At 48.7% G+C, this 27,747-nt stretch overlaps 2 protein-coding genes across 2 annotated transcripts; both read right to left on the bottom strand.

Annotated features, from left to right (window-relative positions):
- Positions 1-218: 218 nt before the first annotated feature.
- LOC130482880 (shootin-1-like) lies at positions 219-27,747 on the bottom strand. Its single transcript, XM_056855756.1, has 15 exons — positions 27,682-27,747; positions 24,434-24,494; positions 23,614-23,708; positions 22,395-22,551; positions 19,232-19,329; positions 17,756-17,837; positions 16,905-16,999; positions 16,594-16,740; positions 15,196-15,349; positions 14,091-14,226; positions 11,918-11,967; positions 9,207-9,335; positions 7,584-7,633; positions 5,345-5,630; positions 219-358 (listed from the first exon to the last, which is right to left on the bottom strand). The coding sequence occupies exons 1-15, from the start codon at positions 27,745-27,747 to the stop codon at positions 219-221; spliced, it is 1,746 nt and encodes a 581-aa protein (XP_056711734.1).
- Positions 20,091-20,715, bottom strand: LOC130482612 (SUMO-conjugating enzyme UBC9-like). Its single transcript, XM_056855400.1, has one exon. It carries the CDS (start codon positions 20,713-20,715, stop codon positions 20,239-20,241), a length of 477 nt encoding a protein of 158 aa, XP_056711378.1. The 3' UTR covers positions 20,091-20,238.

Below are 27,747 nucleotides of genomic sequence, written 5' to 3' on the forward strand. Positions count from 1 at the left end.
TTTGCCGGAGGCTTCCCAGAAGTTGCTCGGAGTTGGCAACCCTAGGCAGCCAGGATTTTATTTGACAACGTGCATGTTTATCATATCAGATACGAAGCCAGGATCATCCCTCTGCAGAGGAATTTGCTGTGAGCTGAGTTGATATCACATCTGGTTTTCCAAAGTAGCCTGCGAAATGGGTCTGACATCTGGGGAGGCTTTCTGACTGCCCTCCTCTTTCAGGGTTTGCTCCCAGGCAAAGGAGCCATTCGTCTGCTTGTCTGAAGGCTGGCCACTCTCTGCTGGCTCCGGACTGGGATGGGGCTCTTCTCCTTCTCCGAGGGCCAGGGGGACTTGGCTGCAGCTTTGCTGTGGTCACCTGGGAAAACAAGGAGATGCACAGGTGGATGTTCCGGGAGGTGTGGTGGATGCCAGGTGAGATGCTGAGTCATCTATCCTGGCTGCTTACATTTCTATTCATTGCAACCACAAAGAGAGAGAATTAATGCATAGTTAAATTGTGGAACACCCTGCCCCAGGATGTGGTGATGGCTGCCAACTTGGAGGGCTTTAAGAGGAGAGTGGACATGTTCATGGAGGAGAGGGCTATTCATTGCCGTCATCGAGATGATGAACCGGCACTGGGAGCTGGTGGGGCACCCCCCCCAAGCCCTTCTGATGGCCCTGAAGCTGAGTGGACAGGTACGTTGTTCATGCTCTCTCTAAATGCTAGTAGCCATGGATGAGCCCTCTCCTTAATGAACATGTGTACTCCCCTCTTCAGGTGTCTGGCCCACGTTAATGTCTCCTGTTTAAAAAGTTTACATTTAAAACAAAAAAATAAAAAAGGAGTAATGATTGTTTACCACTGTTTACAAAGTTAACATTTAAAACAGAAAATAAAAAAGTATGGTTGTGCAGTTGATCTGCTATTAGTAGAAAAAGTTTAAATTGTTAAAATGTTAAACAGTTAAAATGCTTGCACAGTTTTCTAAAAAATTTCAAATGGATGTATATTTGTCTATAAAGTTTTTACAGTTGCACAGTTTATTAAAAGGTTTGTATTTTAAATTGCTTGCGTTGTGGTTGATGTGGGGGAAGAGGGCCAAAAACACACAGGTGAGGCAAACACAGACTTCAAGAGGAAGTAAGCTGGCAGTCGGCGAGTATTAGATCATCCTCTGACACCTGGAAGTACTTCCAGGCCAGGGATGTGAAGTGGCTCCCATGCGGCTTGGCCACTGCGGGTAACATGGGAGCAGCCTGCCTAGAGGTGCTCGGGGTAGACACGCTGTGTCTAGAGAACAGGGGTGGGGGAAGTGGCGGTGGGGGAAGGGGTTGAGATGGCAGGCACACCTCTAGGTGCACCTGCTCCATCTCTTCCCCTTGCACCTCCTCCACCCCCTCCTCCCATGCCCCCATGGAAGAACTGCTGCTGGGGAGTGAAGAAGCAGGCAAAGTCGACGGGGAGTCCAGCGACCGTGCAAGCCCCATCACCACCCTCTTCGAACTGCAGGTGAGGAGGTCCGAGAGAGTTGCGTCCAAGATGCTCACACCCACTTCCTCCCCAGGCTGTTCCTCCTCCTCCTTCTCCCGCTGCTGCAGGACAGGCTCCACAACAGCAGCAGCAGGGGGAGGAGGAGGAGAAACAGCCCAAACAGCAGCAGCGGTTCCCTTCCCAGTGCCAGCAGCACCTGTCATCACCTGTGCAGGGGTGGCAGCTCCAGAGGCCCCCTCAGGAAAGAGGCTCCACCGCTGCATCTTGGAGGGCACCTCCGGAGCTGCTCCCAGCACAGGTCGGGGGTGAGCTAAAGCCCTCCCCCTCCCCTCCGCCCCTCTAGTCTTCTCCCTCGCTTTTTCCCCGGGGCCCCTCTTACCTGCACCCCTGCCACTCATTGTCCCCCTGGGCCAAACTGGCAACCTGTCCTGTGGGGAAGTTTAACTGCCTAGCTACCTGTCCTGGCCTAGGATCAGTCCCTGACCTGGCAACTGTTTATGTACCCTCCCCCAAAGGCAACTACGGGATTTTCTCCCAAACAACACAAGAGGCCCTAACCTAACCTTTAGTAAAATCTGGTTTGTTTGGGGTTAAAAAAAAAAAAAAAAAAACTAGCTGGTGAGCCTGGTCAAGAGAACCTAAGTTGAACCACTCACACTGCCCTGGAGATGGACTTGAAAACCTTTTTAAAAGGGGGAAGTGATGCCTAGGAGATTTAGCCTATCTAAATCTGACCTCCAACAATGGATCCCTCAGGAACCAGGAGGAGTAGTTTTTTATTCCCTGCAAGGTCACTCTTCCCTCACCGTTGAATTCTAAATGTACTGGCAGCGAGGAGGCTGCCCCAACAACTGTTTGACCTTTTTAAGCTATTTACAGATCAAGATCCCTTGCCCTTTTAAAGAACTAGCTGAGCCTAGTTGGTGAGAACGAAGCTGACCGGCCCTACCCCTACTGTTTAAATGTATGCCCAGACACTCCCTAACAGATCTTACTGATCAAAAACGCCCTTGCTTGAAGCCGTTGATCAAAACAGAATGGATACTGGTCATGCTGCACACCTATTCTCTCTAGTATCAGAGGAGCATGCCTATTCTTTTGGGTGCGGTGGAACACAGGCAGGACAATGCTGTTGGAGTCGTCTTGCTTGGGGGCTTCCTAGAGGCCCCTGGTTGGCCACTGTGGGAACAGACTGCTGGACTTGATGGGCCTGGGTCTGATCCAGCAGGGCCTTTCTTATGTTCTTATGTTCTTATTAACAGAGGTGGCAACAACACTCAGCGCCACTCCAGGCAACCACCAGAAAGCATCAGAACGGGGATAAACCAAGGGAACACACACAGCCATGGCAGAGAGACAGAGACAACCCTCACTCCAGGCACAGTTGTCAACCACCTCCAAACGACCCAAGGAGGAGGCGGGGCGCTTGGCGAGCGGAGGGAGACTCGCGCACGTGCGCACTGCCGCACAGACCGAACTCACTGGCCAAGCCACGGGCAGAAAAAAAAGCGGAATGTGAACTCCTGCAGAGGCGCCCGGGCACAAACACAAACCCACGGCAGAACCGGTGACCCCCCCTTTAGCTTCCCCTCCACCCACAGAAACTGCTCCCCCCCCACACAGAGAGAATCTGCTTCCCCCCCACACACACACAGGAGAAAAGGTATAGAGGAAAAACCTCAAAATCAAACTGCGTGGATGTCTTCTGGCAGGAGAAGGGACGAGAAGTAAATCCAATCCAGTCCTATTCCAGTAAGCAGGAATCGGGGTCTCTCAGAGTCAGGAGCAGCACCACCGAAATGGAAGGAATTCCAGACTCGAGTTGGGAGGGGAGGGACGGGACGGGAGTTTTTATACTCTTCTCCTGGCAAACTCAAAGGGGAGAATCCCTGTTCTGATTGGCCAGGAGAAGACCCGGCTTGGCCACCATTGGCCACGGGAGAATGCGCGGAGAATGCGCGGGAGAATGCTGCTAGTTGCTTACTAACTGACGGTTATGCTGCTGATTCGGAGCCCCCGAATGTGCTGAATTTATTCTGCGATCGTGCCGAACTCGCAGAATTCGGCTCATCATTTTCCCTCCTTTTTTTGAATTCGGTTCCATCCGAAGTAGAAACTGCCGAATTGGGGAAAATTCGGCTCTTTTTCGGTTTGGATGGAACCGAATCGACAGCCCTACTTGCTTTGCCAGATTCCCCTGCCCCCTTGGAGAGCTAATGTTAGAAAGGCCAATGTGGAGCTGGCTGGGCCTGTGTTCTGACTAGGGTTGCCAACCTCCAGGTACTACAGCACGTGGCTCAATCACAATAAATACAACTAGAAAAATGTATGGTACAAAAACATTTGTTCATGTTCATATAATAACCAAAAAAATAGTAAACATCAAACCAAATACACCAAAGCAATATTTCAAAAGGAATTCAAGTTCATTCCCAGTTCATAGGAGAATCCAATGTAAAGTTCATAAACCAAAAAGAGTCAAACCCGACTTCCATGAAGAAAAACTCCTATGAAATCCAACTTTCCCACGATGGCCGTGCTTCAGACCGACCGTCTCTCCGGGGAGAATGCAAGGAAGGCTCCAATAATAAATCAAAAGACGACACTTCTAGATAAGTGGTCGTTTCGCCTGATTGGCTTCTTCAGTTGTACTTAATATCCATAAATTCTTCAGTTATACTTAATGTCCATAAATCATATTTTTTCACGGGGCATGTAGCCTCCCATAATATTGTTGACCTGATATGGTTCAAGACCCAAGGTTCCTTATTCCTACTGAGAGGTTATGCAACAGTTGCATAACCTCTCAGTAGGAATAAGGAACCTTGGGTCTTGAACCATATCAGGTCAACAATATTATGGGAGGCTACATGCCCCGTGAAAAAATATGATTTATGGACATTAAGTATAACTGAAGAATTTATGGATATTAAGTACAACTGAAGAAGCCAATCAGGCGAAACGACCACTTATCTAGAAGTGTCGTCTTTTGATTTATTATTGGAGCCTTCCTTGCATTCTCCCCGGAGAGACGGTCGGTCTGAAGCACGGCCATCGTGGGAAAGTTGGATTTCATAGGAGTTTTTCTTCATGGAAGTCGGGTTTGACTCTTTTTGGTTTATGAACTTTACATTGGATTCTCCTATGAACTGGGAATGAACTTGAATTCCTTTTGAAATATTGCTTTGGTGTATTTGGTTTGATGTTTACTATTTTTTTGGTTATTATATGAACATGAACAAATGTTTTTGTACCATACATTTTTCTAGTTGTATTTATTGTGATTGAGCCACGTGCTGTTGTTCTTATCTACTCAGTTCTTGTCAGCATAGGTCTTGGGTTTTTTCTAGAACCTCCAGGTACTAGCTGGAGATGTCCTGCTATTACAACTGATCTCCAGCCGATATAGATCAGTTTACCGAGAGAAAATGGTTGCTTTGGTAATTGGACTCTATAGTATTGAAGTCCCTTCCCTCCCTAAACCCTGCCCTCCTCAGGCTCTGCCCCAGAAATCTCCAGGTATTTCCCAACTGGGAGGTGGAGCTGGCAACCCTTGTTCGGAACCAGGTTTAGGCAGCCAGATCGTAAGTTCACATGTGATCCAATTGGAGCATCTATCTCTTTTGCCCTAGAACAGGGGCTCTCATACCTGAACCCCGTCAAATAAACAAACACCCATGCCTGCTCAGCCTTGTTTGGAGAGCAGCCAGAAGATCCTTGCTTGCAGTGACTTTTCTTTGTATTTTTAGACAGAGGATTGAAGCCGCAGGGGAAGAACGTTAAGTCCGTCTCTTCCCCAGTGAGGAGCTGCTGATACTGGGCATGTTTGGCTCCTCCTGAAGTCTCTGCAGGCAATTTCCCACCCACCTGGCTGGATTTCGTGGGTAACTGTAGAGCGTTGCATGTTGGGATGTGGGGCTCCCAGGAGCTCTGCCTTTGGAGGGGTGTGGACACCTGCTGTGACCCCTCCAGTGTGGTCAGGGGTCCTGTGTACCGTTGCCTTGGCAGCAGGGCGCTCTTGCGGAGCTTGGGACTGGCCTGGGCAGTCGACAATCTGCCGGCGTCTCTGCAGGATGGCCTCCAGTTGGTTGTCTCGGTGCTTCTGGCAGCTTTTACGCCGGCTGGATTTCCTGGTGGGCATCTTCATGGTGCCCTGGGAAAGAGAGGGGTGGGATAATGCAAGCCCTCCTGGAAGGCAAGACAAGCCGCCACAGGAGAGCATCGCAGCAGCGACCACAACCAAGTCGCACTCTGCAGGGCTAGGTAAGGCAAACATTTGACTCGAGATAGTGACCCCCCCCTGCCCCTGAACGGGTGGGATTTTAGGGCTGATTTCCACAGGCCCTGCGGAATATATGGATTTAGCTAAGTTCCGCAGGGCCTGTAAGACAAAGATGTTCCACCAGGCTTATGGTTGAGGGCAGCGACGGTATCTACTGGTGTTGGCCTCCTCTACCCCTAGGGTTACCAGGTCCCTCTTCATAACCGGCGGGAGGTTTTTGAGATGGAGCCTGAGGAGGGCGGGGTTTGGGGAGGAGAGGGACTTCACTGCCATAGAGTCCAATTGCCAAAGTGGCCATTTTGTCCAGGTGAACTGATCTCTATTGGCTGGAGATCAGTTGTAATAGCACGAGATCTCCAGCAAGTACCTGGAGGTTGGCAACCCTATCGACCCTTCCTTTCCCATCCCTTGTTCCTCCTTCTTTCCCTGTTTCTTCCTTCTTTATTGTCCCCTCAACTTTCCCTAAACGTCTTATTGTTAGCTGTGTCTGGCTTCCCTCCTGAGATATGAGACATGGTATTCAAGCAGTTGCCGTAATAACTTCTGCCCCTACAGGGAATAAATTTGGCACCAAAGACAGAATTAAGGAAATTTTAGAATTCAGCGTGTCACAATGTTTTAACTTTTGTAATTCGATGTTCCGTTGTATTAATGGTATAATTAACTTTGTTGTTGGATGCCCTGAGCCCAGCCTGGCCAGGGGTGGGGAATAAAAATAAAAGAGTGTTGTTGTTGTTGTCGTCGTCGTCTTCGTCTTCGTCGTCATCATCATCATCATCATCATCATCATCATCTACACTTGATGGATTGTAACTGAATGTGTGAACTGATCCCACTGAAAGGGATCCAGGAACTGCAGGGTTCTGGCTGAAAATCCCCTTCATTGCATACAAGAAATCCCTGGTTCAATCCCTGGCATACCACAAATAACGGTTACTGACCCTTCTCTGGTATTGTTTGTTATGTGTTTTTATTGTATTATTGAGAATGTTTATGGCAGCTGGGCAAACCACCTCAAGAGGCAGCATATACATTATCGAAGTCAATACATAGAGGGTGTGGGTGGACCAATGGATGGACTTGCTGTACATCATGAAGCTGCCTTATGCTTAGTCAGACCATCGGTCCATCAAATCAAGATCAGTATTGTCAACTCAGACCGGCAGCGGCTCTCCAGAGTCTCAGGCAGAGGTCTTTCACATACCTACTTGCCTAGTCCCTTTAAGTGGAGATGCCGAGGATTGAACTTGGGAGCTTCTGCATGCCAAGCAGATGGAGGAGTAGTTGGGTTTTATATGCCAACTTTCTGTACCTTTTAAGGAGACTCAAAGAGGCTTACAGTCACCTTCCCTTCCTCTCCCCACAACAGACACCTTGTGAGGTAGGTGGAGCTGAGAGAGCTCAGAAAGAACTGTGACTGGCCCGAGGTCACCCAACAGCATGTGGAGGAGTGGGAAACCAACCCGGTTCACTATATTAGTCTTCTGCGCATGTGAAGGAGTGGGTAATCAAACCCGCTTCTCCAGATTAGATGCCACTGCTCTTAAACACTACTCCACGATGCTCTACCACTGAGCCACGGTTCCTCCCCAGTTTCACGTGTTCACTGCATTTTGGGAAGTTCCATTTGTGGGCGTTCATTGATGCTCACTGGTCAAGGTTTCGCAGTCATCAGGTCATGAACCAAGTCTTAAGTTCTGTTCGCACATTACAGGGAACACATTTGGCAAGGAACAGCCCACCTGTATTCTCCTTGGCAAAGAAAACCAGGGAGCCAGGTGAGCTGCTGCCCCGGAGCCCTTCCCCACCAGAACTGATTCTTACCAGCAGGCCCTGGAGCTCCATGACGGTGCTTCTCCGCTTGTTTGCTGCTGCTGCAGAGTGTCCCTTGAGGAGAAATGGATGGGACAAATTCTTAGGGAGGGTCCTCGAGTTCCCACTCATTCCCATGTCAAATTGCTCTTGGAAATAGGTGAGATTACCGTAATTTGTAATCTACTATTGTAAAGAGCACTGAGGTCAGAAGAGCCAGCACTGAGGTAAGATGTGTTAGAATTTATCAAGAATTCTGTTTTCAGAATTTGACCTCTTGGGTTGAGAAGAACTAGTGGAGAATTTCTGTTTTGGGGAGAACTTATCCTCATTTCTCTTGGGTTGAGAGGAACAGTGGAGAATTAAACTTTTAGAATTTTGTTGTTATTTGGAGAATTTTGTAGTTTCTTTTTGGAGGATTTATCCTCTTGTGTTGAGGAATTGGTAGTAAGAAGCTAAAATGAAGCTTGTTGCCTTAAAATTGTCATTGTTACATAACTTAAACAAAAGTAGTTAAATAATATTTTGATTGCACCTGGTTCCTTTCACATGGGATTTTGCTGCTTTTATGCTAAGGCTAGAAGATAAAAGCTAGCCTGGAAGCTGACAGGTTAACATCTGTCACATCTTTTCTCCCTCCCCTTTCACAACTGTGTCTGCGCTCTGCAATCTGTCCCGTGAAATTTGGGGGACTGCATCTCTTCCAAAAGTGCTGGCCGACTTCTGTACATCTCATCTTTATTCCATCCTCACTCCAAGGAGCTCAGGAAAGTTTGCATGGTTCTCCTTTTCTCTGTTTTATCTTAACAACAATCCTGTGTGGTAGGCCAAGCTGAGAAAGAAAGTGGATGACTCAAGGTCAGCCAGTAAGTTTCAGGGTTGGTTGGGGATTTGAACCCAGGTCTGTCCAGGTCTAGTCTAATACTCACTACTACAGCACACTGGCTCCCCCATCGATCTCCCCGAAACATCCAAGAAGTTACTGTAATTTTTTCACTCCAGGCAGTTGTTTAGATGGGTTCAGCTGGCCACAGAAAGGACATTTTCACAAGTGAAGGTAAGAATGCCTTCCAGTTAGGGTTGCCAGGTTGGGAAATTCCTGGAGATCTGGAGGTGGAGCTTGGGGAAGGCAAGGTTTGGGTAGGGGAGGGACCTCAGCAAGGACCTCAGAAAAGATGCCATACAGTCCACCCTCCAAAGCAGCCATTTCCTCCAAGGGGAACAGATTTCTGGGGATCAGCTGTAACTCCAGGAGATCTCCAGGCCCCACCTGAAGGCTGGCAAACCTATAATGCCAACTGATCTGGGAGAAGTTGTTCTTGTGCCTGACACAACAGCTTCATCTTCTAAAAGCAGCTGGTGAAGCTTTTCTTGGCATAGAGAATGGCAGCTCCTTCGGCTGTTGCTAAAAGGCACAGCTGCAGTGGCTAGCTAGAAAGTTGGCAACCTTTTAGTCTCTCATGGGCCAGGTGGATTTGAGCTCCTCCTAACTCAATACAGTTTTGAGCACCACTGAAATCATGTTGCCCATCCTGATCCTCTGAGTCAGCCCCTGCCCGTCAGACCTGATGTTTCCTCCAGTCCAGACGGGCCTTGCCACGGTGCCCAGTGGTTAACGGTACCCCTCCCCGGTGCCCTTTTGTACCTTGGCTGAGGCCTCTGCATCCCCTCTGGTTGAGCGCAGCACCACCCCACTTCTTATCCGGCACATCATCTCCTCCATGGCCTTCGCTTTGCAATCATCTGTGCTGCAGTTCGCAGTCCCTAAGGGGAGGGGGACAGATCGGTCACACCTGCTCTCTTGGGGGCCCTGCCGATCCCACCTGCCACAGTAGGGAATCACAGAATCATAGAGTTGGAAGGGACCACCAGGGTCATCTAGTCCCACCCCCTGCACAATGCAGGAAATTCACAACTCCCTCCCCCCACCCCCAACCCCCAGCGACCCCTACTCCATGCCCAGAAGGTGGCCAAGATGCCCTCCCTCTCATCATCTGCCCAAGGTCACAGAATCAGCATTGCTGACAAATAGTTTGATTGGCAGGAGGCTCTGAGCTCCTGTGGAGTCGGCCCCTCCCTTCAGGCGGCAGCTGGGTCTAAGGGACGCTGCAAACTGTCCGTCTCACTCTCAGTAGTCACTCTGTATGAAGTCCGTCTAAGATCCCGTCAGAAGTTAGAAGTCTCTTTGTATAACTATGTCTTTGCTCTCTGCCTCACACACAATGAAATAAGTAACAATGTTTCAGACCAATATAAGAAGAGTATTCTTATATTCTGAAGTGCTTCTGAAGTGCCCACGATAAAGGTATTTTACCTGTGGCACGATGAACTGACTTGTGTACATAAGCAGGTGCAGAAATCCTCCTTTTAGACAAAACGCGTGTAGATAAACGCGTGTCAAGAACCCCCCCTTTTCAATCTGTCTTTGCTTGCAATTCACTCAGTCTGCATAAGCACAATGTTGCAACCTCGCGAACACAGTGGTTTTCTCTGCTCTAGGCAAAGGGAACATTCATGTTTTAGCTAAAGAACTGGTTTAATGCAGAAATGCTTGTTTACTTCAGTAGCCAAGAAGTGATGCTTATGGGGTGATTCTGAAAAGTTTCTTTTATTGCCAGAAAATGTATAAAGCTTGCTGCTTGTAGAACAAAAGGGTGATTTATTTTTGCTGTCTGACTCTGTGTTTGGGCTGGAGAGATTTTGAATCCCAGCTTTGTAATTGTTTAAAAATTGGTACCATTAAACAACATAGCTGTTTAACTACTTCTGATCTCCAGTGCGCTATCTCTGATCTGACCTATCTGGATAGCGTTTTTCTAGGCACAACACTTCTTAAGGAGAGAATGTTGTTTATTTACTGAGCCTTATGACCTTTTTATTAAATAAAGTTTTCTTTTATCATACATACGTGAGCTGTTTATATTCCTCCACTTACCTTTTGACTGTTTTTACTCCGCTGACTTACAAGGGCAGTGTATCCCACAACAAGTGAGTGTTGGGATATTGCCCCATATAAGGAAAAGGATTAACCTCCATTCCCCCCCCCCCCCGCCACATGGCCATCTAACCTCTTCTTAAAAACCTCCAGGGAAGGAGAGCTCACCACCTCCCAAGGAAGCCTGTTCCACTGAGGAACCGCTCTAACTGTTAGAATGAATCGTAGAATCATAGAGTTGGAAGGGACCACCAGGGTCATCCAGTCCAACCCCCTGCACAATGCAGGAAATTAACAACTACCTCCTTCCCCACATCCCCAGTGACCCCAACCCTCCCCCCGCCATGCAGGATCCCACAATCAAAGCACTCCTGACAGATGGCCATCCAGCCTCTGCTTAAAGACCTCCAAAGACGGGGACTCTACCACCCTCCGAGGCAGGGCATTCCACCATCGAACAGCCCTCACCGTCAGAAAGGTCTTCCTAAAGTTTAGGTGGAATCGCTTTTCTGTTAGTTTAAATCCATTACTCTGTGTCCTAGTCTCTGGAGCCACAGAGAACAAGCTAGTTCCCTCATCAACATGACATCCCTTCAAATATTTAAACATGGCTATCATGTCTCCCCTCAACCTTCTCTTCTCCAAACCAAACAAACCCAACTCCCTAAGTCTCTCCTCATAGGGCATGGATTCCAGACTGCTGCAGTCCGAGTAAAGATTTAGTTCTGGGTGTATTGCACGTATGCCTGCTAACTACACAGCTGATACATGAAATCAAATTGCTTTTGCTGTCACACTGCAATACATTTGGCTGCTTTTCTTGGCTTCCTTGAAAAAAAAATAGGCATACTACTATTAGGGTTGCCAACCTCCAGGTAGAGCCTGGAATTAGAACTCGTCCCCAGGCAACAGAGATAACTTCCCCTGGAGAAAATGGCAGCTTTGGAGGGCGAACTCTTCGGAATTATACCCCATTGAGGTCCCACCCCTCTGCAAATTCCTCCCTCCCCAGGCTCCACCCTCCAAATCTCCAGGTATTTCCCAACCAAGAGTTGGCACCCCTAGCTGGTATTCACTTCTGCAACACAGAACTGTGTCCCAAAGAAACCCAATTTCATTCTAACTGGCAACCCCAGAGTGGATGCTATACGCCAATGATGTCACACCCCTCCCAAACCCCACCCTCCTCAGGCTCCACCCCCAAATCTCCACCCTTGAATCTCCAGAGGATCTCTCCAGGGAAGCTGACAGTTCAAGAGCAAAAACCCGTGGCAGGAGGTTGCTGGCCAGCGCGTGCAAGTCCAGAAAGCCCCACTGGTGTTCATGACGAGCACCGAGGTCCAACCAACCTGTGGGATCTGCCCCCCTTCCCATCCCTACAGGCAAGACTCCCTCCCCTGCCTCAGCTTACCTTGCTTGGCTTGGTGCACTCCTTTCCTCTGCCTGATGGCCAAGAGGGGGCTGCAAAGGAAGAAGAGGTTAGGGGAGGAAGCTCAGCTCTTTCTCTGGATGACTCTGATCCTGACCCTGGCTGCCCTTTCCTTCCTGGGACCTACAGCATCATCCACCAGCTAGAGGGATCTCCTGATATTACAACTGATCTCCAGACTCAATGGAGAAAATGGCTGCGTGGGAGGGTGGACTCTATGGCATCACACCCCTGCTGAGCTCCCTCCCACCCCCAAACTTGCCAACCTCAGGCTCCACCCCCGAAATCTCCAGGAATTTTCCAACCCAGAGTTGGCAACCCTAGTCAGCTAAGGTTGCTAGTCTCCTGGTGGGGCTTGGTGCTCTCCCAGAATTACAGTGATGTCTGGACCAGAACTATCATCTCCCCTGGTGAAAATGGCTGCGTTGGAGGGTGGACTCTGTGGCATTATCTCCTGCGGAGATCCCTCTCCTCTCCAAATCCCAGCCTTCACAAGCCCCCCTGTTCCCCAAATCTCCAGGACTTTCCCAGTCCAACCCTATGCCAGGGGTTTAACTAAAGGCTCTCCTGCTTCTTGGACTATATCACTCTTCCTCTTAAGCAAAAATCACATGGTATAGCTTCTGCTGGACTGGAACACTTCTGACTCATGTTTGTGTGTGTGGGATGACACGCACAGACATTTGAATTTGTCATCCCATACACACATATAAATGAGCTTGTCAGTGAGGAGGGATCTAAGCTAGTCTTCCCCTTGAGATGCTAGCTTTTTTTGTGCAGGAGTTTATTGCATCCCCACTGTATTCTGAAATACTCCAGCAAGAACCTGCATGATACAACCATTCCCCCCCCCCAGTTTTTTATGCCCTACAAAAACAAGATCTGACAAGCCAAAGATAATTCTGGGTGGGGGAGTGTCAGACTGATGGGCTACGGGGTCTTCCTAATGAGAAAACTGTTCTCTGCCTGCAGCCCTAGTATCGGTTCTTTTTATCTCAAGAGGAGAGTACAATGGGAGATTGCAGAACTACAGTTCATTCACAGATTCAGAACAATGGACCTCAAAGGGCTGAATAAGGACAAGGGATTCTTATTTCACTGCAGATTATTTCCTCCCCCCCCTCCCAATCTTGTTGGTCTCTAAGGAGCAACTGGACTCAAAACTTGCTCTTTCCAACTCTGTCACGGACAGGACTTTCCAAAGCAGAAACTCTACCATGTGTATGTTCAGGCAATCTTCTGGTAACCAGGTACTACTCATAAGGTTGCCAGCTCTTGGAGAAAATTCCTGGTGGTGCTTGGGGAGGACAGAATTTGGAGAGGTAGCTCAATGGCCATAGAGTCTCCCCCTCCAAAGCTGGCGTGGGGAATGGATCTCTGTTGTCTGGAGATAAGTTGTCATTCTGGTAGCTCTTCAGCCCCCACCTGGAGGTTGGTAACTCTAAGAAACAGTTGTGTTCGGCCTTCAGTCCAGCTTCTGGAGGAGAGGGGTATTCATGGCTACTAGTTAAAATGGCTACTAGTCATGATGCATACCTATTCTCTCTAGTATCAGAGGAGCATGCCTATTATTTTGGGTGCTGTGGAACACAGGCAGGATGGTGCTGCTGGAGTCGTCTTGTTTGGGGGCTTCCTAGAGGCACCTGGTTGGCCACTGTGTGAGCAGACTGCTGGACTTGATGGGCCTAGGTCTGATCCAGCATGGCTTTCCTTATGTTCTCTATCCTGCTCACACTAGGACTGAGGGAGGAGGCATCCCACCAAATAGGGTTGCCAGCCTCCAGGTGGGACTTGGCAATCTTCCGGAATTATGACTGATTTCTAGATTATAGAGATCAGTTCCCCTGGAGGAAATTATTGCTTTAAAGGGTCGACTCTATGGCCTTATAGCCCGCTGAGGTCCCTCCTCAAATCCTCCCCTCCTCATACTCCACCCTCAGATCTCCAGGAATTTCTCAACCTGGACTAAGTTGGCAACCCTATGAAGGAGGCTTCATTAGCACGGAGAACAAATCTGTGTAAATCTACAGCTTGAAAACTCTGACGTGTATTGTAAAAACACAATCCTTATGGGTTCTGCAACTCTCTGATCTTCAACATCTATATGAAGTACTTGGGTTATTTAGTACAATATTTACTTGGTATATTTACTTACTCTACTGGGAGAGGACAAGGGGGAGGCGGTGGGGGAGGTGGTGGGGGAGGTGGTGGGGGAGGTGGTGGGGGAGCCATGGGGCAGGGCCCAGGAAGGGGGGCTTCCACCAGCTTGGCCGTTTCTTCCAGCAATTTCACTGCAAAAACAAATACATGATCTCAGGAACTGAAGTGCAGGTTTTGAAAAGTATTCAAAAAGGAACTTGCCCCTATGGTGTTTGAAATTCAAGCAGGCTGAACACAGAAGACATATTTAGAGCAGGGGGACCAATTTGGAGGCGTCCCCAATACCCAGTTATGGAACAACTTCCCCAGGGAAGTTCACCTGGCCCCCTCATTCCCAATCTTTCGGAAGCAACTGAAGATGGTTTTATTCATGAAGGCATTCGATTAGTTCTTCCGCCTACCACCAGTTTTTAAATTATTGTTTTTAACTAGTGGTTTTTATGCTTTTTATTGTATTTTATTATTATTTACAAGGTAAGCCGCCTTGAGTTCCTGTAAGGTAGAAAGGCAGCTAATAAATGTTTTAAATAAAATAAATAAATAATATCTTTTATTTCCAGCCTTGAGATGGGGGTGAGGGATTCTGCATGACTGCAACAGAGCCTGGCTGTGCACAGCCCTGATTGGTGGCCATGCTGTGATGTCACCAGCGCTCAATTTCCCTCCAAGCCTGTCAGCAACATTGCCCCCAGTGCTGCAAGGGACGTGAATGCTGCAGCAATGTCTTCTTGCACAGGGCTGCATCCAAAATCTGGAGAGGTGGAATGCTGGTGGATTTATTTATTTAGAATTTTAATTTGCCAGCTGTCTGGAGATTTGGGCAAACCAGCTGCTGAAGCGAAGAAGGCAGGTACCAAGACAGGCTCAAGAGAAAGGGCATTCCCCAGGTGCAACGGCACAACTGAGAAAGCCCCGTCTCTGGCTACCACCTGCCTCATCTCTGCAAGCAGGGCCCGAGAGAACAGGGCATTCGAGGAGGGTCTTCGTTGGCAGGAGTAAGCTTGCCAACTGACCGAATGCAGTGGTTCCACTTTGGAAATCCTAGCCCAGGGAGGGATTCAGCTCAGGAGCATTTCGAAAGAGTGCTGTTCATGCCGTACCTGTCTCTCCCAGCGCCGTGTTTCTTTCCTCTGCTTGGAGCAGTTGCCTTTCGAGGCAGGCTTGCTTTTCCACAGCCATGGCCAGGGCAGCCTGCAGCACGTGCAGTTCTTCTGGCTGCGGCTGCTCTGCCAGCTGGGTCTCTAGATCCTTCACCTGGAGACCCAAGAAGAGTGTTAAATTCACTCTGGTCCAAATGTATGGGCCTCTCTCTGAACATCTCTCTGGTCCCCAGGGGCAATCCCACCGTGAGTCGAGGGAAGTGACAAAGGGAAATTTAACTCTCGAAAGCTTCCACCCTGAAACTGTTCTTGGCCTCTGAGGTGCTCCTGGACTCAAATCTAACTGGACTCAAATCTAACTGTTCTATTGAAGACCAGCATGGATACCCCTCTGAGGTTATGGCCCTTTTATGCAGATGCTATTTCATAGGCCATGGAAGGAAGAGTAACTTGATAAGCAAGAGGCAGTCAAGCTTTCCATAGCAAACATATCTATAAATTCTACATATATGAACCAGGGTTGCCAACCTCCAGGTGGGACCTGGAGCTCTCCTGGAATTACAACTGCTCTCAAGACAACAGAGATCAGTTCCCCTGGCCGCTGTGGAGAGTGGACTTTATGACATTATACCCCATCTAGGTCCCTCCCCTTCTCAAACCCTGCCCTCCACAGGCTCTACACCTGAATCTCCAGGTATTTCCCCGCAGGAGATTGCAACCCCACGAACATACATGCTTAATACTACATTCCATCACAGTCTGATTTCTGCAAGTTTACTTGGCTCGCTGGGGAAGGGCCATAGCTCAGTGGTGCAGCCATGGTTTGCACTTTGAAGACTCAAAGTCTTTTATCAGTGACCCACAGGGCTATGAAGACCCCATCCAGAGGTCTTGGAGAGCTGCTGCCAGCTGAAGCAGACATTGATAAGGTGGATGGCCCTATGGTGGGATGCAGCTGAAAGCAGATTCTTCCATCCAGTGGGATTTACTCCCAAGTAAGTGTGAGCTTTGGAATGCAATCTTATGGGCACCCCATCTGCCACCTGGGATTCAGGGAAATTTGCTTTCCCCTTTTTTGGCAAAGATCTGGGTAAGAAGACTAAGAGCCCCGTGGTGCAGAGTGGTAAGCTGCAGTACTGCAGTCCAAGCTCTGCTCACGACCTGAGTTCGATTGCTGGGGGTAAAGGGAAGATGACTGGGGAAGGCATCCACCCCATGGATCAGGAATGACCCGGTGCTTGCACAGGGGACCTTTACTTACTACTTACTGGGTAAGAAGCTTTGGAACGTAGGTCTTTTTTTCCTGAAGTCAGCGTAGGTAGAAAAATTTCAGCTGGGTAGCAGTAGAAGAGCAAGATTCAACTACAGTAGCAACTTAAAGACCAAAAAGGATCTCACCTTGGCCTGATGATCCAGCTTGGCTTCTTCCAGAGCCCTGGTCATCTTGGCCACCTCGTCCAGTGCTTGGAGAAGCTGAGCATCTGCCCCAATGCTCTGCATCAGGATCATGCTCTGCCTCTTGGCCTCCTCCTTCTTCACCAGCATCTGTGGCACAGTGGCGAAGGGGCCAAGAGCGGAGGGGTTAGAGACCCAGCATGGCCTTAGAGGGAAGGGGAAGCGAGTCTACGATTCCTCCCGCCTAGCTTGCTCCAAAGGGGGCCAAGGGAATCAAGAGGGGTGTGGTTCACTGCTGCCCCTTAAATTCGTACCTGGTGGGCAAACTCCTCTGCTTGCTGCCTCAGCTCCTGCTCCAGATCGAGCTGCCGAGATACTTCGCCGTACTCCTTGGTAACCAGCCGGGACACTGGAAATGTACAGAAGAGAGTCACCTACCTACATTGCATTGAATTCTGGATGAGGCGCAAAGGACGGCTCCAGCATAGTTCCAGAGGGGCAGAGTTTGTGGGTCTTGTGCAGATCCTGCCGATACTGGACCAGACTTTTAAGGTGATGGCCCCACCTTGTGGCAGAGCAAGTGCTGTTCTCATGCTCTGTGAACTCCGTCAGCCCTGCTCTCCCCCGTCCCAGTTTTGTGGCTGCCCCTTAATTCAAACCTGCATTCATCCCACTTCTTATTTTATTTTTGACTGTCAGGTCACAGCTGACTTATGGCGACCCTGTAGGGTTTTCAAGGCAAGAGACGTTGGGAGGTGGGTTTGCCATTGCCTGCCTCTGTGTAGTCCTTGGAGGTCTCCCATCCAAATACTTGCCAGGGACCCTGCTTAGCTTCTGAGATCTGAAGAGATCTGGCTAGCCTGGGGCTATCTAGGCCACGACACTTCTTATGTAAGCCTTGATTTTTCCTCTATGATGCTCACTAACGTGGATGGGCTCTCCGCTAAAAGAAAACCCTGCAAAATTCTGTATAAAGGTAATCCAAAAATGTCTCCATATGAAAAAAGTGTGCCAGAAGAAAGTTCTCAGCAGGCGAGGTTCCAAGCCAGATCCTGGGCTTGTGGAAGCAGAAGCCTGACAGGTGGGTGGAATAAGCACAGGACTTCTGACATGCTCACTAACCACCGACTCTCCCTGCCAGTACCCTCCAAAGCTGTCAACGTGCCTTGTTTGACCCTCTTCAAAGCCTGCTGATGGTGCTTCACGAAAGCCTGCAGGGACTTCTTCTCAGAGGATTCCTCTTCTACCTTAGCAGAAGAAAGATGCAAAACAACAACCCTTTGCATTTATTTATTCATATCCGTGCCTTTATTCATTTCTATCCCACTTCTCTCCCAAGGTAGGACTGAAAGCAACTTTTATAGCATTGTTGTTTGCCCCTCCTCCTTTTTCTCATAACAACAACCCCGTGAAGTAGACCAGGCGTGAAGTAGACCAGACTGTGACAGGCCCAAGGTCACCCAGCAATAGGGTTGCCAACCTCCAGATGGTGGCTGGAGATCTCCTGCTATTACAATTGATCTCCAGGTGACAAAGATCAGGTCACGTGAAAAAAGTGGCCACTTTGAAAGGTGGACTCTAGGGCACTACACCCCATTGAAGTCCCTCCCCTCCCCAAACCCCACCCTCCTTAGGCTCCACCCCCACAGCTGGCAACCCTATGCAGCGGGCTTCCATGGTAGAAGAGGGGATTCAAACGGAGGCTGCCCAGGGTCCTAAATCTGCCACTCTATCCACTCAATGGTTTAAAAAGTGCATTTGTTATATCCATTGTATTTAATATGTTTTAAAGATTTAAAGAGGCTTCCTGTACACCACCAGGCAATCCCTACAACACTCCTCTAAGATAGTTTAGTAGAACACATCAGTTCAGACATCCCAAAGTCCTCACGCCCTCCAGGAGGACTATGCAATGTGAGAATTGGCTGGATAACCTCTGTATTGAAAAAGTGGGGTGGAGGCTAGATCACTTGCCATGGATAGGTAGCAAGGAGGGAGATCAGAAGCCGGGCCTTGCAGCCTCACGTTTGTGGAGCATCGGCATACAGGAGGCTCCAAGCAGCTTTTTCAGGATGGGAATGCAAGACCAGCGTTGATGGAGTGGTCTCCTCTGCTTTCTCTCCTTTAAGTGGAGATGCCAAGGACTGAACCAGGGACCTTCTACCTGCAAAGCACTTGGGCTACGGGTAGGGTTGCCAACCTGCAGGTAGTAGCAGGAGATGTCTGCTATTACAACTGATCTCCAGCCAATAGAGATCAGTTCCCCAGGAGAAAATGGCCACTTTGGCAATTGGACTCTATGGCATTGAAGTCCCTCCCCAAACCCCACCCTCCCAGGATCCGCCCCCAAAACCTCCTGCTGGTGGCAACGAGGGACCTGGCAACTCTAGCTGTGGGCCTGTTCTGCCTGAGGGCGGTTGTTACACGTTTCCACTGTGGCCGCTCCATCAGCATGCTGGCTGCCCTATAGCTTAACTGAAGGCTTCTCCAGGTCCCCTTATTCGGGGGAGGGGAAGTGCATCGCTGTGCTGGTTTCTTTAAACGTCTAGCTCATCTCTTCTCTTTTCTTTATCATTAAATTATTACCCTGGCCCAGAGGCCCAATGGGCCTTTCTCCCTTCCTCGTTCCAACCCATCCTACCTGGTCCTGGAGATGCTGGACACGATCCTGGAGCGCCTTCACTTGCTCGGACAGTTCCTTCTTCTCACACAACAGCCAAGAAACCTTTGCTTGGAGATCTTGGGCCAAGAGATAGAAAAGAAAAGGAGGGGGAAAGGCTATATTGTCACCAAGAACAGTGGCACCTAGAGATCTCCCACTAGGGTTGCTAGGTCCTCTTTTACCTTCGGTGGGATTTTCCTTAGAGTTTTTGGAGGTTATGGCTACAGCGTCCTGCACGATGCCAGAACTTCAGGGCTAAACCCAGAAGGAGAAGCATTGCGCCGGGAGCGTGCATGCCTGGGGCGATCGCTCTCCCCTTCCTGCTGCCACCCACTGAACATCAGCTGGTCAGTGGGCAGCCTGATTGATTGGTGGGCAATTGCCTGCCACAACTGGGCAGTTGGCAACCCTATCTCCTATCTATTATAACTGATCTCCAGACTACAGAGCTCAGTTCCCCTGGAGAAAATGGCTGCTTTGGAGGATGGACTCTATGGAGTTATACCCAGCTGAGGTCACTTCCTTCCCCAAACCGCGCCCTCCCCAGGCTCCACCCCCAAAACTCCAGGAATTTACCAATACAGAGCCAGCCACCCTATACAGTGCTGCCTAGGTCTGTAGTGTTGCCAACCTCCAGGTGGTGGCTGGAGATTTCCTGCTACTTCAACTGATCTCCAGGTGACAGAGATCAGTTCCCCTGGAGAAAATGGCTTTGGCAATTGGACTGTATGGCAATTGAAGTCCCTCCCCTCACCAAACCCCACCCTCCTCAGACTCCACCCCCAAAATCTCAAGGTATTACCCAACCTGGAGCTGGCATCCCTATAGGTTTGTATACAAGTGGCGAATATGGAAAAATGGCACACATACAACCCCCTCCCCTAAGTGACTATTAATTGTACATAGCGACATTAGATTTGCAAAAGTTTTGTAAACAAGTTCTTGGCAAATTAATCCCTTCCTTTAAGATGCGACATGACAGGAGCTTATGATGGCGCAAATTTCTTGGCTTGTGCTCGAACCCTCTTTTCATACTCCACTCTGTTTTGGCAGTAAATTGTGTAGGCCTCTGCTTGAGCTGGGTCTTGAATATTTGGTTCATTTAGGAGTTCTTGAGTTCCTAACAAGATCTGTTTGATTGTGATGGCAGACCTCCAATCCTTATCCTCTTCTAGGATGGACAGACACACTGTGCCTAAAGGGTACACATTCGGGTGGAATAACGGGGGCTCAAATTTGCATTTTGGTGGCGAAGAGGGATAATCATCCTTGATGAGCATCCGTAGTTTAAACAGGCCTCCTTCCCACGGTGTCCCTTTCTTGCCTGGAATAGCACATTCCCAATTCATGAGATTCATCGTGCCATCTGGATTTTTTGTTGGTACAGCTACAAAACCGAAGGGGTGGTCTTTCCTCCAGGCCTTCCTTTCCTGGGCGAGCCGGCTGAGTGTGATGCCAGACATGGTCGTCGGTCCTTCGGTGTGAGCAGCAGCAGTTCCAGTGATGGAAGCATTTCCTTCAAAGAGGCCAGACCAAGACCACACACTGCCCCAGGGAGATCTGGGGGACAGGTCTTCTGACTATTTGTGCAGGCCCTGACTTCAGGGCATACCAGCATGCATCACTCTGATGTGACTTCCCATGGTCCATCAACAACCCTGATTGACACACACAAGAGAATGAGGCGATAGAGCAGGGCGCACCATGTTGGAGTATAGGCGAGAGGATCACAATGCTGGAATGCTCTCATAGGTTGAAAACTCTCTGCAAGTAGAACACCAGCCTAGCCAAGAATGGGGAGGAAGAAGAGGATTTCTCCCCTGCTGTGTGCCGGAGGAGGGCGGGGTACAAATCAATCAATCAATCAAACAAATAAATAAATATGCTGGTTTGCACAGAGGTTTTTATGCAAAGGTCTCTTCGTAAGTGAAATCTACCACCTAATGTTTTCAGTCCAGTCCACTACCCCATTCTCCACACTTGAGGAGGGGCTTTACCATGTGTGTTTAATCTCTCCCGCCCGCCCCCCACATGTCTAGATAAATGGATTTCCTTATAGCATTGCTGGACTGACTCAGCGTAAAGGAGTTTTGTTCATTCTAGCCAAGACCAGCTGGCTTTGGGGTGGATCCTTCGAGGACTCTTACTCCAACTTAAGCGGCTTTTCCTCCAATGGAAGAGCCAACTAAGCCAGAGGAAGGCTCCTCAGATGGGCAGAAGGCTCCAAATTGGAGCCAAAAGGAAATGTGGAAAAGAAATACTTTAATACATTAACTGAAAAAATAATAATAAACTTTGCTCAGTGGAGTGGTAGGATAGGGCCAATCCACTCCACTGTCAGCTTAGCTTCCCTGTCTCCGAAGCAAACCAGAACTCCAGCTGTCCTCCACCCACAGACCTTTTCCTTCAACCGGATAGAAGGGAGACCAGGTCTCTTGCTTCAGATGCCCCGCTCCCCCTTTTGGTTGCCTGCCAGCCCACTGGGTATTGGCAGGAGGAAATTGTTCTTCAGTGGCTCCCTGGCAGCACTGCGACATCACTTCCAGCAAACACCTGGAAGTAAAATCCAGCCAATCCACCAGGTTGCCCGCAGGCCAGCTGAGAGCCAGCAGGCACTGCGCACACGCTCTGCCCGCGTCACTTCCGGGTTTACCCGGAAGCGACGCAGATGCTCTGGCAACCTCGGCTGAAACTCTATGGAAACCATAGAGTTGGTTTCTCTATGGTAAACCCGAAAGTGACGTAGGTGCGTTGTGTGGAGTGCGTGCGTGTGCTGCGCCAGGCGCATGCTCTGCGCACGTCCACCACGGCCCCGCAAAGCTCCCACCGGTGGATCTGCAGGGCCTGGCAAGCCTACTGGAAGTGGCATCATGTCACTGGCATGACAAGGCGACGCTCTAGGATTTCAACAAAATTCTATGCTTTTACCATAGAATTTTGGCCAGATCCCAAAGTGTCACCTCAACATGACGCCATTGATGTGATATCACTTCTGTTATTTGCCTGAAGTGATGTCACATCTCCAGCGTAGCACCATTTCCCCCCCCCATTCTCCCCCCCCCCCAGTTGGTTGGCAACCCTAAGGCACTGGATGTTTTGTGTTCTTTGGCCCTGATCAGGAAAAAAGGGATTCCCGACTCACCTTTGATTTCCTGCAAGTACTGGCACACCGGATCCAGCATTTGCTCACCAGCGATTTCATCCTCATGGTCCAAGCTCACAAAGTCTACTGAGGGGTGGCTGAGCATCGGCAGCAAAGCTGCGCTGATCCGCTTCAGCTTCTTGTTTTCCCTGTTCATCTGGGAGGTGGAACAAGGGGGATACTCAGAAGCCCGCGGCACACAAGAAGAGCTGGTGTCATATACTGGCAAAGCAGCGGCGCTCCAGCCTGAACCAGGAAGCCTGCAGGTGGAATCGGGGCCACACATGGCCTGGGCCAACCCACTCTCTCTCAGCCCTCCCCCCATAAGTAATATGGAGACAACCATACTGTCCTACGTTATAGGGTTGTTGTTTTTTTAGTTTATTTTCATTTTAATAAGATACAAATCAAAACTCAAAATACATCACAATACAACAACAACAGAACATCACAAGACTTTACACAGAGTGAAGAAAATGAAAGAAAGAAAAGGAAGTGACTTAGTACTACAATATACCGAGACCTATTTTCTCAGGGTAAACATATCATTTGACATTTAAGTTCCATATATATTCTATCTTACAATAGAAAATCTTAATATAATAACAAGACCTTTCTTTTATACTAACTTTCGGATCATAACCTAAATATTCCATCCCTGCGTTAATTCAATATCCTACTTAATTATATATAGCCATTATACTTTATAGGGTTGTTGTAAATCTAAGAACAAGATAACACCAGGAAAGTGCACAGAATGTTCACATAATGTTAGATAATAGTTTATGTGATAAGAGAAGCCAAAGCAGATCAGAAAAATAACCCTGACAGCCCTGCCTCTGCTAGAGATGACATGGCATACCTGGCTACATACCGGTATCCATTATTGTCGGAAATTATCACTATTTATCAGTCTACCAACCCAACATCACAGATGTGAATTTCTTCTCTTACTAAAAAACAGTATTCTGTCCAGTAATCTGGGCATGCTCTGGGCAGGTTCTTGCAAAGAAGGAGTTTGCACTAGCTCAGTGGAATAGTCAAAATTATTCTTGCAACCCCCTCATTTCAAAAGCATTATTCTTTATGAGAAAAGGTCCCCCTTGGATCTTTGGATCCTGGCCCTCAACCCAGTGATCTTCATGGACCTCATTCCTCTCTGGTTCTTCATCGAGGTCTCAACCGACCCCTCTGCACAGTCCCTTCCCTACAAGCTCACCTGAGCTGCATAAGCTTCGGCTTGCTCTCGGCAGCTCTTCTCGATTTCGTATTCAGCCTCCAAGGAGTTTAGTTCTGCTAGCAAGGCCTGAGAAGCTGGAAATGGAAAAGATAAGAAGAGTTAGTTTTTATCTGCCAACTTTCTCTACCACTTAAGGAAGACTCAACCCGGCTTACCAATCACCTTCCCTTCCTTTCCCCACAACAGACACCCGGGTGGACTCTTTGGGCAAAGGGACACAGAAGATCAGAATCAAGCCCTGTGAAGTAGGGTCACCAACTTCAGGTTGGGAAATTCCTGAAGATTTGGGGGTGGAGTAGGGTTGACAACCTCCAGGTGGGGCATGGGGGTATCCTGTTCCCCGGACATCAGAGATAAATTCCTCTGAAGAAAATGGCTACTTTGGAGGGTGGACTTTATGGTCCCTCCCCAAACCCCACCTTTCCCAGGCTTCACACCCAAAGCTCCAGAAATTTTCTAACCTGGAGTTGGCAACTCTAGGGTGGAGTTTGGGGAGGGCAGGGATTGGGGAGAGAAGGGAGCTTAGCATGGATATGAAACCATAGAGTCCATCCCCCAGAGCTGCCATTTCCTCCTATGGATCAGTGTAGTCTGGGGATCATTTCTAATTCTGGGAGATCTCTGGGCCTCACCTAGAAGTTGGCAACCCCAGAAAAGAAACTGAGCCTGCCCACCTTGCCAGTGTTTGCATGCCAGGCTGGGCACTCCGAAGTTTTCCCCAGAAGGAGGTGGGAGCACACCACATCCCCGGGCATAAGCAGACCACACGTGTCCATATGTGTGCAGGTTCCTTACTTACCCTGTTCAAACTCAGCCAGTTTTTCCTTGGCCTCGTCCCTTTCCTGGAGAAGAGCCTCTTCCTGGAGGAAGAAAAAGAGGAACAGAACATTTGTCTGCAGACCTTTTACCTTCGTAAGAGCAAAAGGATGGCCCTTGCCTGAAAATGCCCTGGTAGTCACCCTAAGAGTAGCTGTGGGGTGCAGCAGGCCAAGTGACCACCTGATCCAGCATCCTGCTCCCCTCACTGGCCAACCAGATGCCCACAGAGAAGCCCCACAGACTTCTGGGGCGTCCAGCTGACTACTGTGGGTAACCAAATGCTGATGAACCACTGGGCTGATACAGCAGGGCTCTTCTTAGGTTCTTAGCCAAAGCATCCCCTTCTCTCCTCCCCCCAGCAAGTGATATTCTGAGGTCTGTTGCCTCTAAACATGGAGGTTCTGTTTGATATCCTGGGTAGTAGCCACTCTAAGACCTGTCTTCCACAAATTTAATTCCCACTTAAAGCCATCAAAGATAGTTGCCATCACTACATCCTGTAGGGTTGTCAGGTCCCTCTTTGCCACTGGCGGGAGGTCTTTGGGGTGGCGCCTGAGGAGGCAGGGTTTGGGGATGGACTTCAGTGCCATAGAGTCCAATGACCAAAGTGGCCATTTTTTTCAGGTGAACTGATCTCTATTGGCTGGAGATCAGTTGTAATAGCAGGAGATCTCCAGCTAGTACCTGGAAGTTTAGCAAAAATAAAGCACCAATACTAAATAGACAGGCTGTGTGAAATAATAGTATCAAGCTCGCAAATTATATGCAAAAGTGCAAGGAGCCAACAATGATAAAGATACATACATGGAAATATATACAAGGATAGAGTGTAGCTAGCAAGCTACCAAAAAAGATGGTCAGTTTCACCATTAATTGTCTTTCAAAGGTAAGTACAATGACTTATTCTATGTATTTCTTTCAGAGAAGTAGATGGAGCCTGGAACGAACAGAGGCACGTCAAAGCTGAGAGCGCCTTCCGGATGATTTCAACACTTTCACTGTCAAAAGACAGCTTCTTCAGCCAATAGCCTCAAGTTGTTTCTCCTTATAATCACAATATATTCTTAAACACGTATCTTTTTCTTCTTTGCACCCAGTTGGCTGCTTGAATAAAGCTGCTTGTATCAACAACAAGGACATATTTAAAATTAAGGTCACTATTGGATAGGGTTGCCAACTTCCAGGGGGTGGCTGGAGATCTCCTGCTATTACAGTTGATCTCCAACAAGAGATCAATTCACCTGGAGAAAATGGCCACTTCGGAAGGTGGACTCTATGGCATTATATTCCTTTGAGGTCCCTCCCCTCCCTAAACCCTGTTCTCCTCAGGCTCCATGTTATGTATGCATGTGTGTGTGATTGAATCAAGGGAATGAAGCTCCTTGTAATTGCATCAGGGGAAACCCTGGGCAACTTGGAGTTCCCCAAGTCTCCTGAACTGTATGCTCCCATTGGCTACTGGGTTTCCCCCCAACCACAGTTGTGGGGGGAGTGGCCGCAGGCGGCCAAGCGGGCATATAAGCAGGGGTCTGGTCACTGTAGTTAGTTCTGTTCTTGTTCATACAATAAAGCGGTTTCTGTTGGAACTCCGTCTCCGACCTCGTGTGTTCCCCCACTCGGACTTAACACTCCACTCCCCAAATCTCCAGGTATTTTCCAGCCTGGAACTGGCAACCCTGCCAGATCGGTCAGCATCCTAGGCTACATTATAGACCCCTTTTGCATTTCAGCAGATGTATTCTACACCATGTGGGGCTGCTAAGAAAAGAGAAGGTGTAGCCGTTTGAGTGTTGGATTGCAGCGATCCAGGTTCAAATCCCTACTTGGTAGTAAATCTCACTGGGTAACACTGGCCTAGCCCCCCCTCTCGTTAACCTACCTCAAGGGTTGTTGTGAGGAGCAAATGAGGAAAACCATGTATGCTGTTCCTTGAAGGGATAAAAATGAACTGGATAGATAAGAAATTGGAGTCCTTTGAAATGCAGCAAGCATAAAGGTTGCAGTGCTATGAATATGCTGATGATACCCAGCTCTACCTGTCTTTTCCATCTAATTCCAAGGCTGCTGCTGATGGTCTGAACCAGTGCTTGGAGTCAGTAACAAGCTGGATGAAGGTGAGCAAACTGAAACTTAATCCGGACAGGATGGTTTTGACCTTGAAAGCCCTAAATTTTATGGTTGCTATTTTATTTCTACTGTAAGTCGCCTTGGGTTCCATGTGGTAGAAAGGCAGCTAATAAACATTTTAAATAAACAAATAAATAAGGGGGGTTTACATACCTCTCCATCTTCCTCAGAGAGGTCACTGCCAGATTCCAAAATGGCTGCAGAGGAACAAATAGGGAAAATGACCACATGCACACACAAAACAGAGCACAAAGCCGGTGGATGACATGCAAGGAAGTTGATACCCGACTGCAAATTTTCCCACAATCTTTCACCTTCCTTTGTAATTCCCCCCCTTCCACCCCAAAGACATTTGTGTATTTCTCTGTTATCATTCTTCTTATGTTGACCGTATAAATGTGATGTATTAATAGGGTTGCCAGGTCCCTTTTTGCCACCGGCAGGAGGTTTTTGGGGTGGAGCCTAAGGAGGGCAAAGTTTGGGGAGGGGAAAGACTTCAATGCCGTAAAGTCCAATTGCCAAAGCGGCCATTTTCTCCAGGTGAACTGATCTCTATCGGCTGTAGATCAGTTGTAATAGCAAGAGATCTCCAGCTAGTACCTGGAGGTTGGCAACCTTATGCATTAAACCTGCTGGCGAGGGGGGAGGATTGGGTGGTTGAATCTTTTCAGAGCTGCAGGACTGTTCAGTGGGAAATTCTACTGCCCAAGGAAACTCGCCAACTGCCTTGGAGATCTCCCAGGGCTACAACGGATATATTCAGACTTCAGAGATCACTCCCACTGGAGAAAATGGTTGTTTTGGAGGGTTGACCCACTGAGGCCCCTCCCCTCCCCAAACCCCAGCTTCCCCCAGGCTCCACACCCAAACCTCCAGGAATTTCCCAACCCAGGCCATTTATGTTTCCGCACGTTCTCCCCGCGTTTTCTGATGCTGGGTAAACATGAATCCAGAGAATGTGGGCAAAATGTGCAGGGAGAGAGAGGCTACCTCTGATGGTTGGAAAATGCTAGCATAATTGAAGCAAAGCCCTGAAGTAGTCAGCGGGGTGACCGCAAGGAAACAGTCATGCATAAATGGCCCCAGAGTTGGTAACCCTACCTGGGACAGTCCCCGTTTTTCTGGCTCCTCTTCGTTCACTGTTTCTGTTTTGTTCTTTTGGAGCAT

This window comes from Euleptes europaea, chromosome 9 (assembly GCF_029931775.1).
Source record: "Euleptes europaea isolate rEulEur1 chromosome 9, rEulEur1.hap1, whole genome shotgun sequence".
NCBI lineage: Eukaryota > Metazoa > Chordata > Lepidosauria > Squamata > Sphaerodactylidae > Euleptes > Euleptes europaea.

Coding starts and splice junctions, on each gene's coding strand:
- LOC130482880 (XM_056855756.1), bottom strand. CDS start 27,747: ATGCTCCAAAAGAACAAAACAGAAACAGTGAACGAAGAGGAGCCAGAA. Junction 16,741..16,904: donor CAGAGGAGTTTGCCCACCAG/GTACGAATTTAA, acceptor ACTGTGCCACAG/ATGCTGGTGAAGAAGGAGGA. Junction 11,968..14,090: donor CCTTGTCCTCTCCCAGTAGA/GTAAGTAAATAT, acceptor CTTCCTTTGCAG/CCCCCTCTTGGCCATCAGGC.
- LOC130482612 (XM_056855400.1), bottom strand. CDS start 20,715: ATGTCTGGCATCACACTCAGCCGGCTCGCCCAGGAAAGGAAGGCCTGG.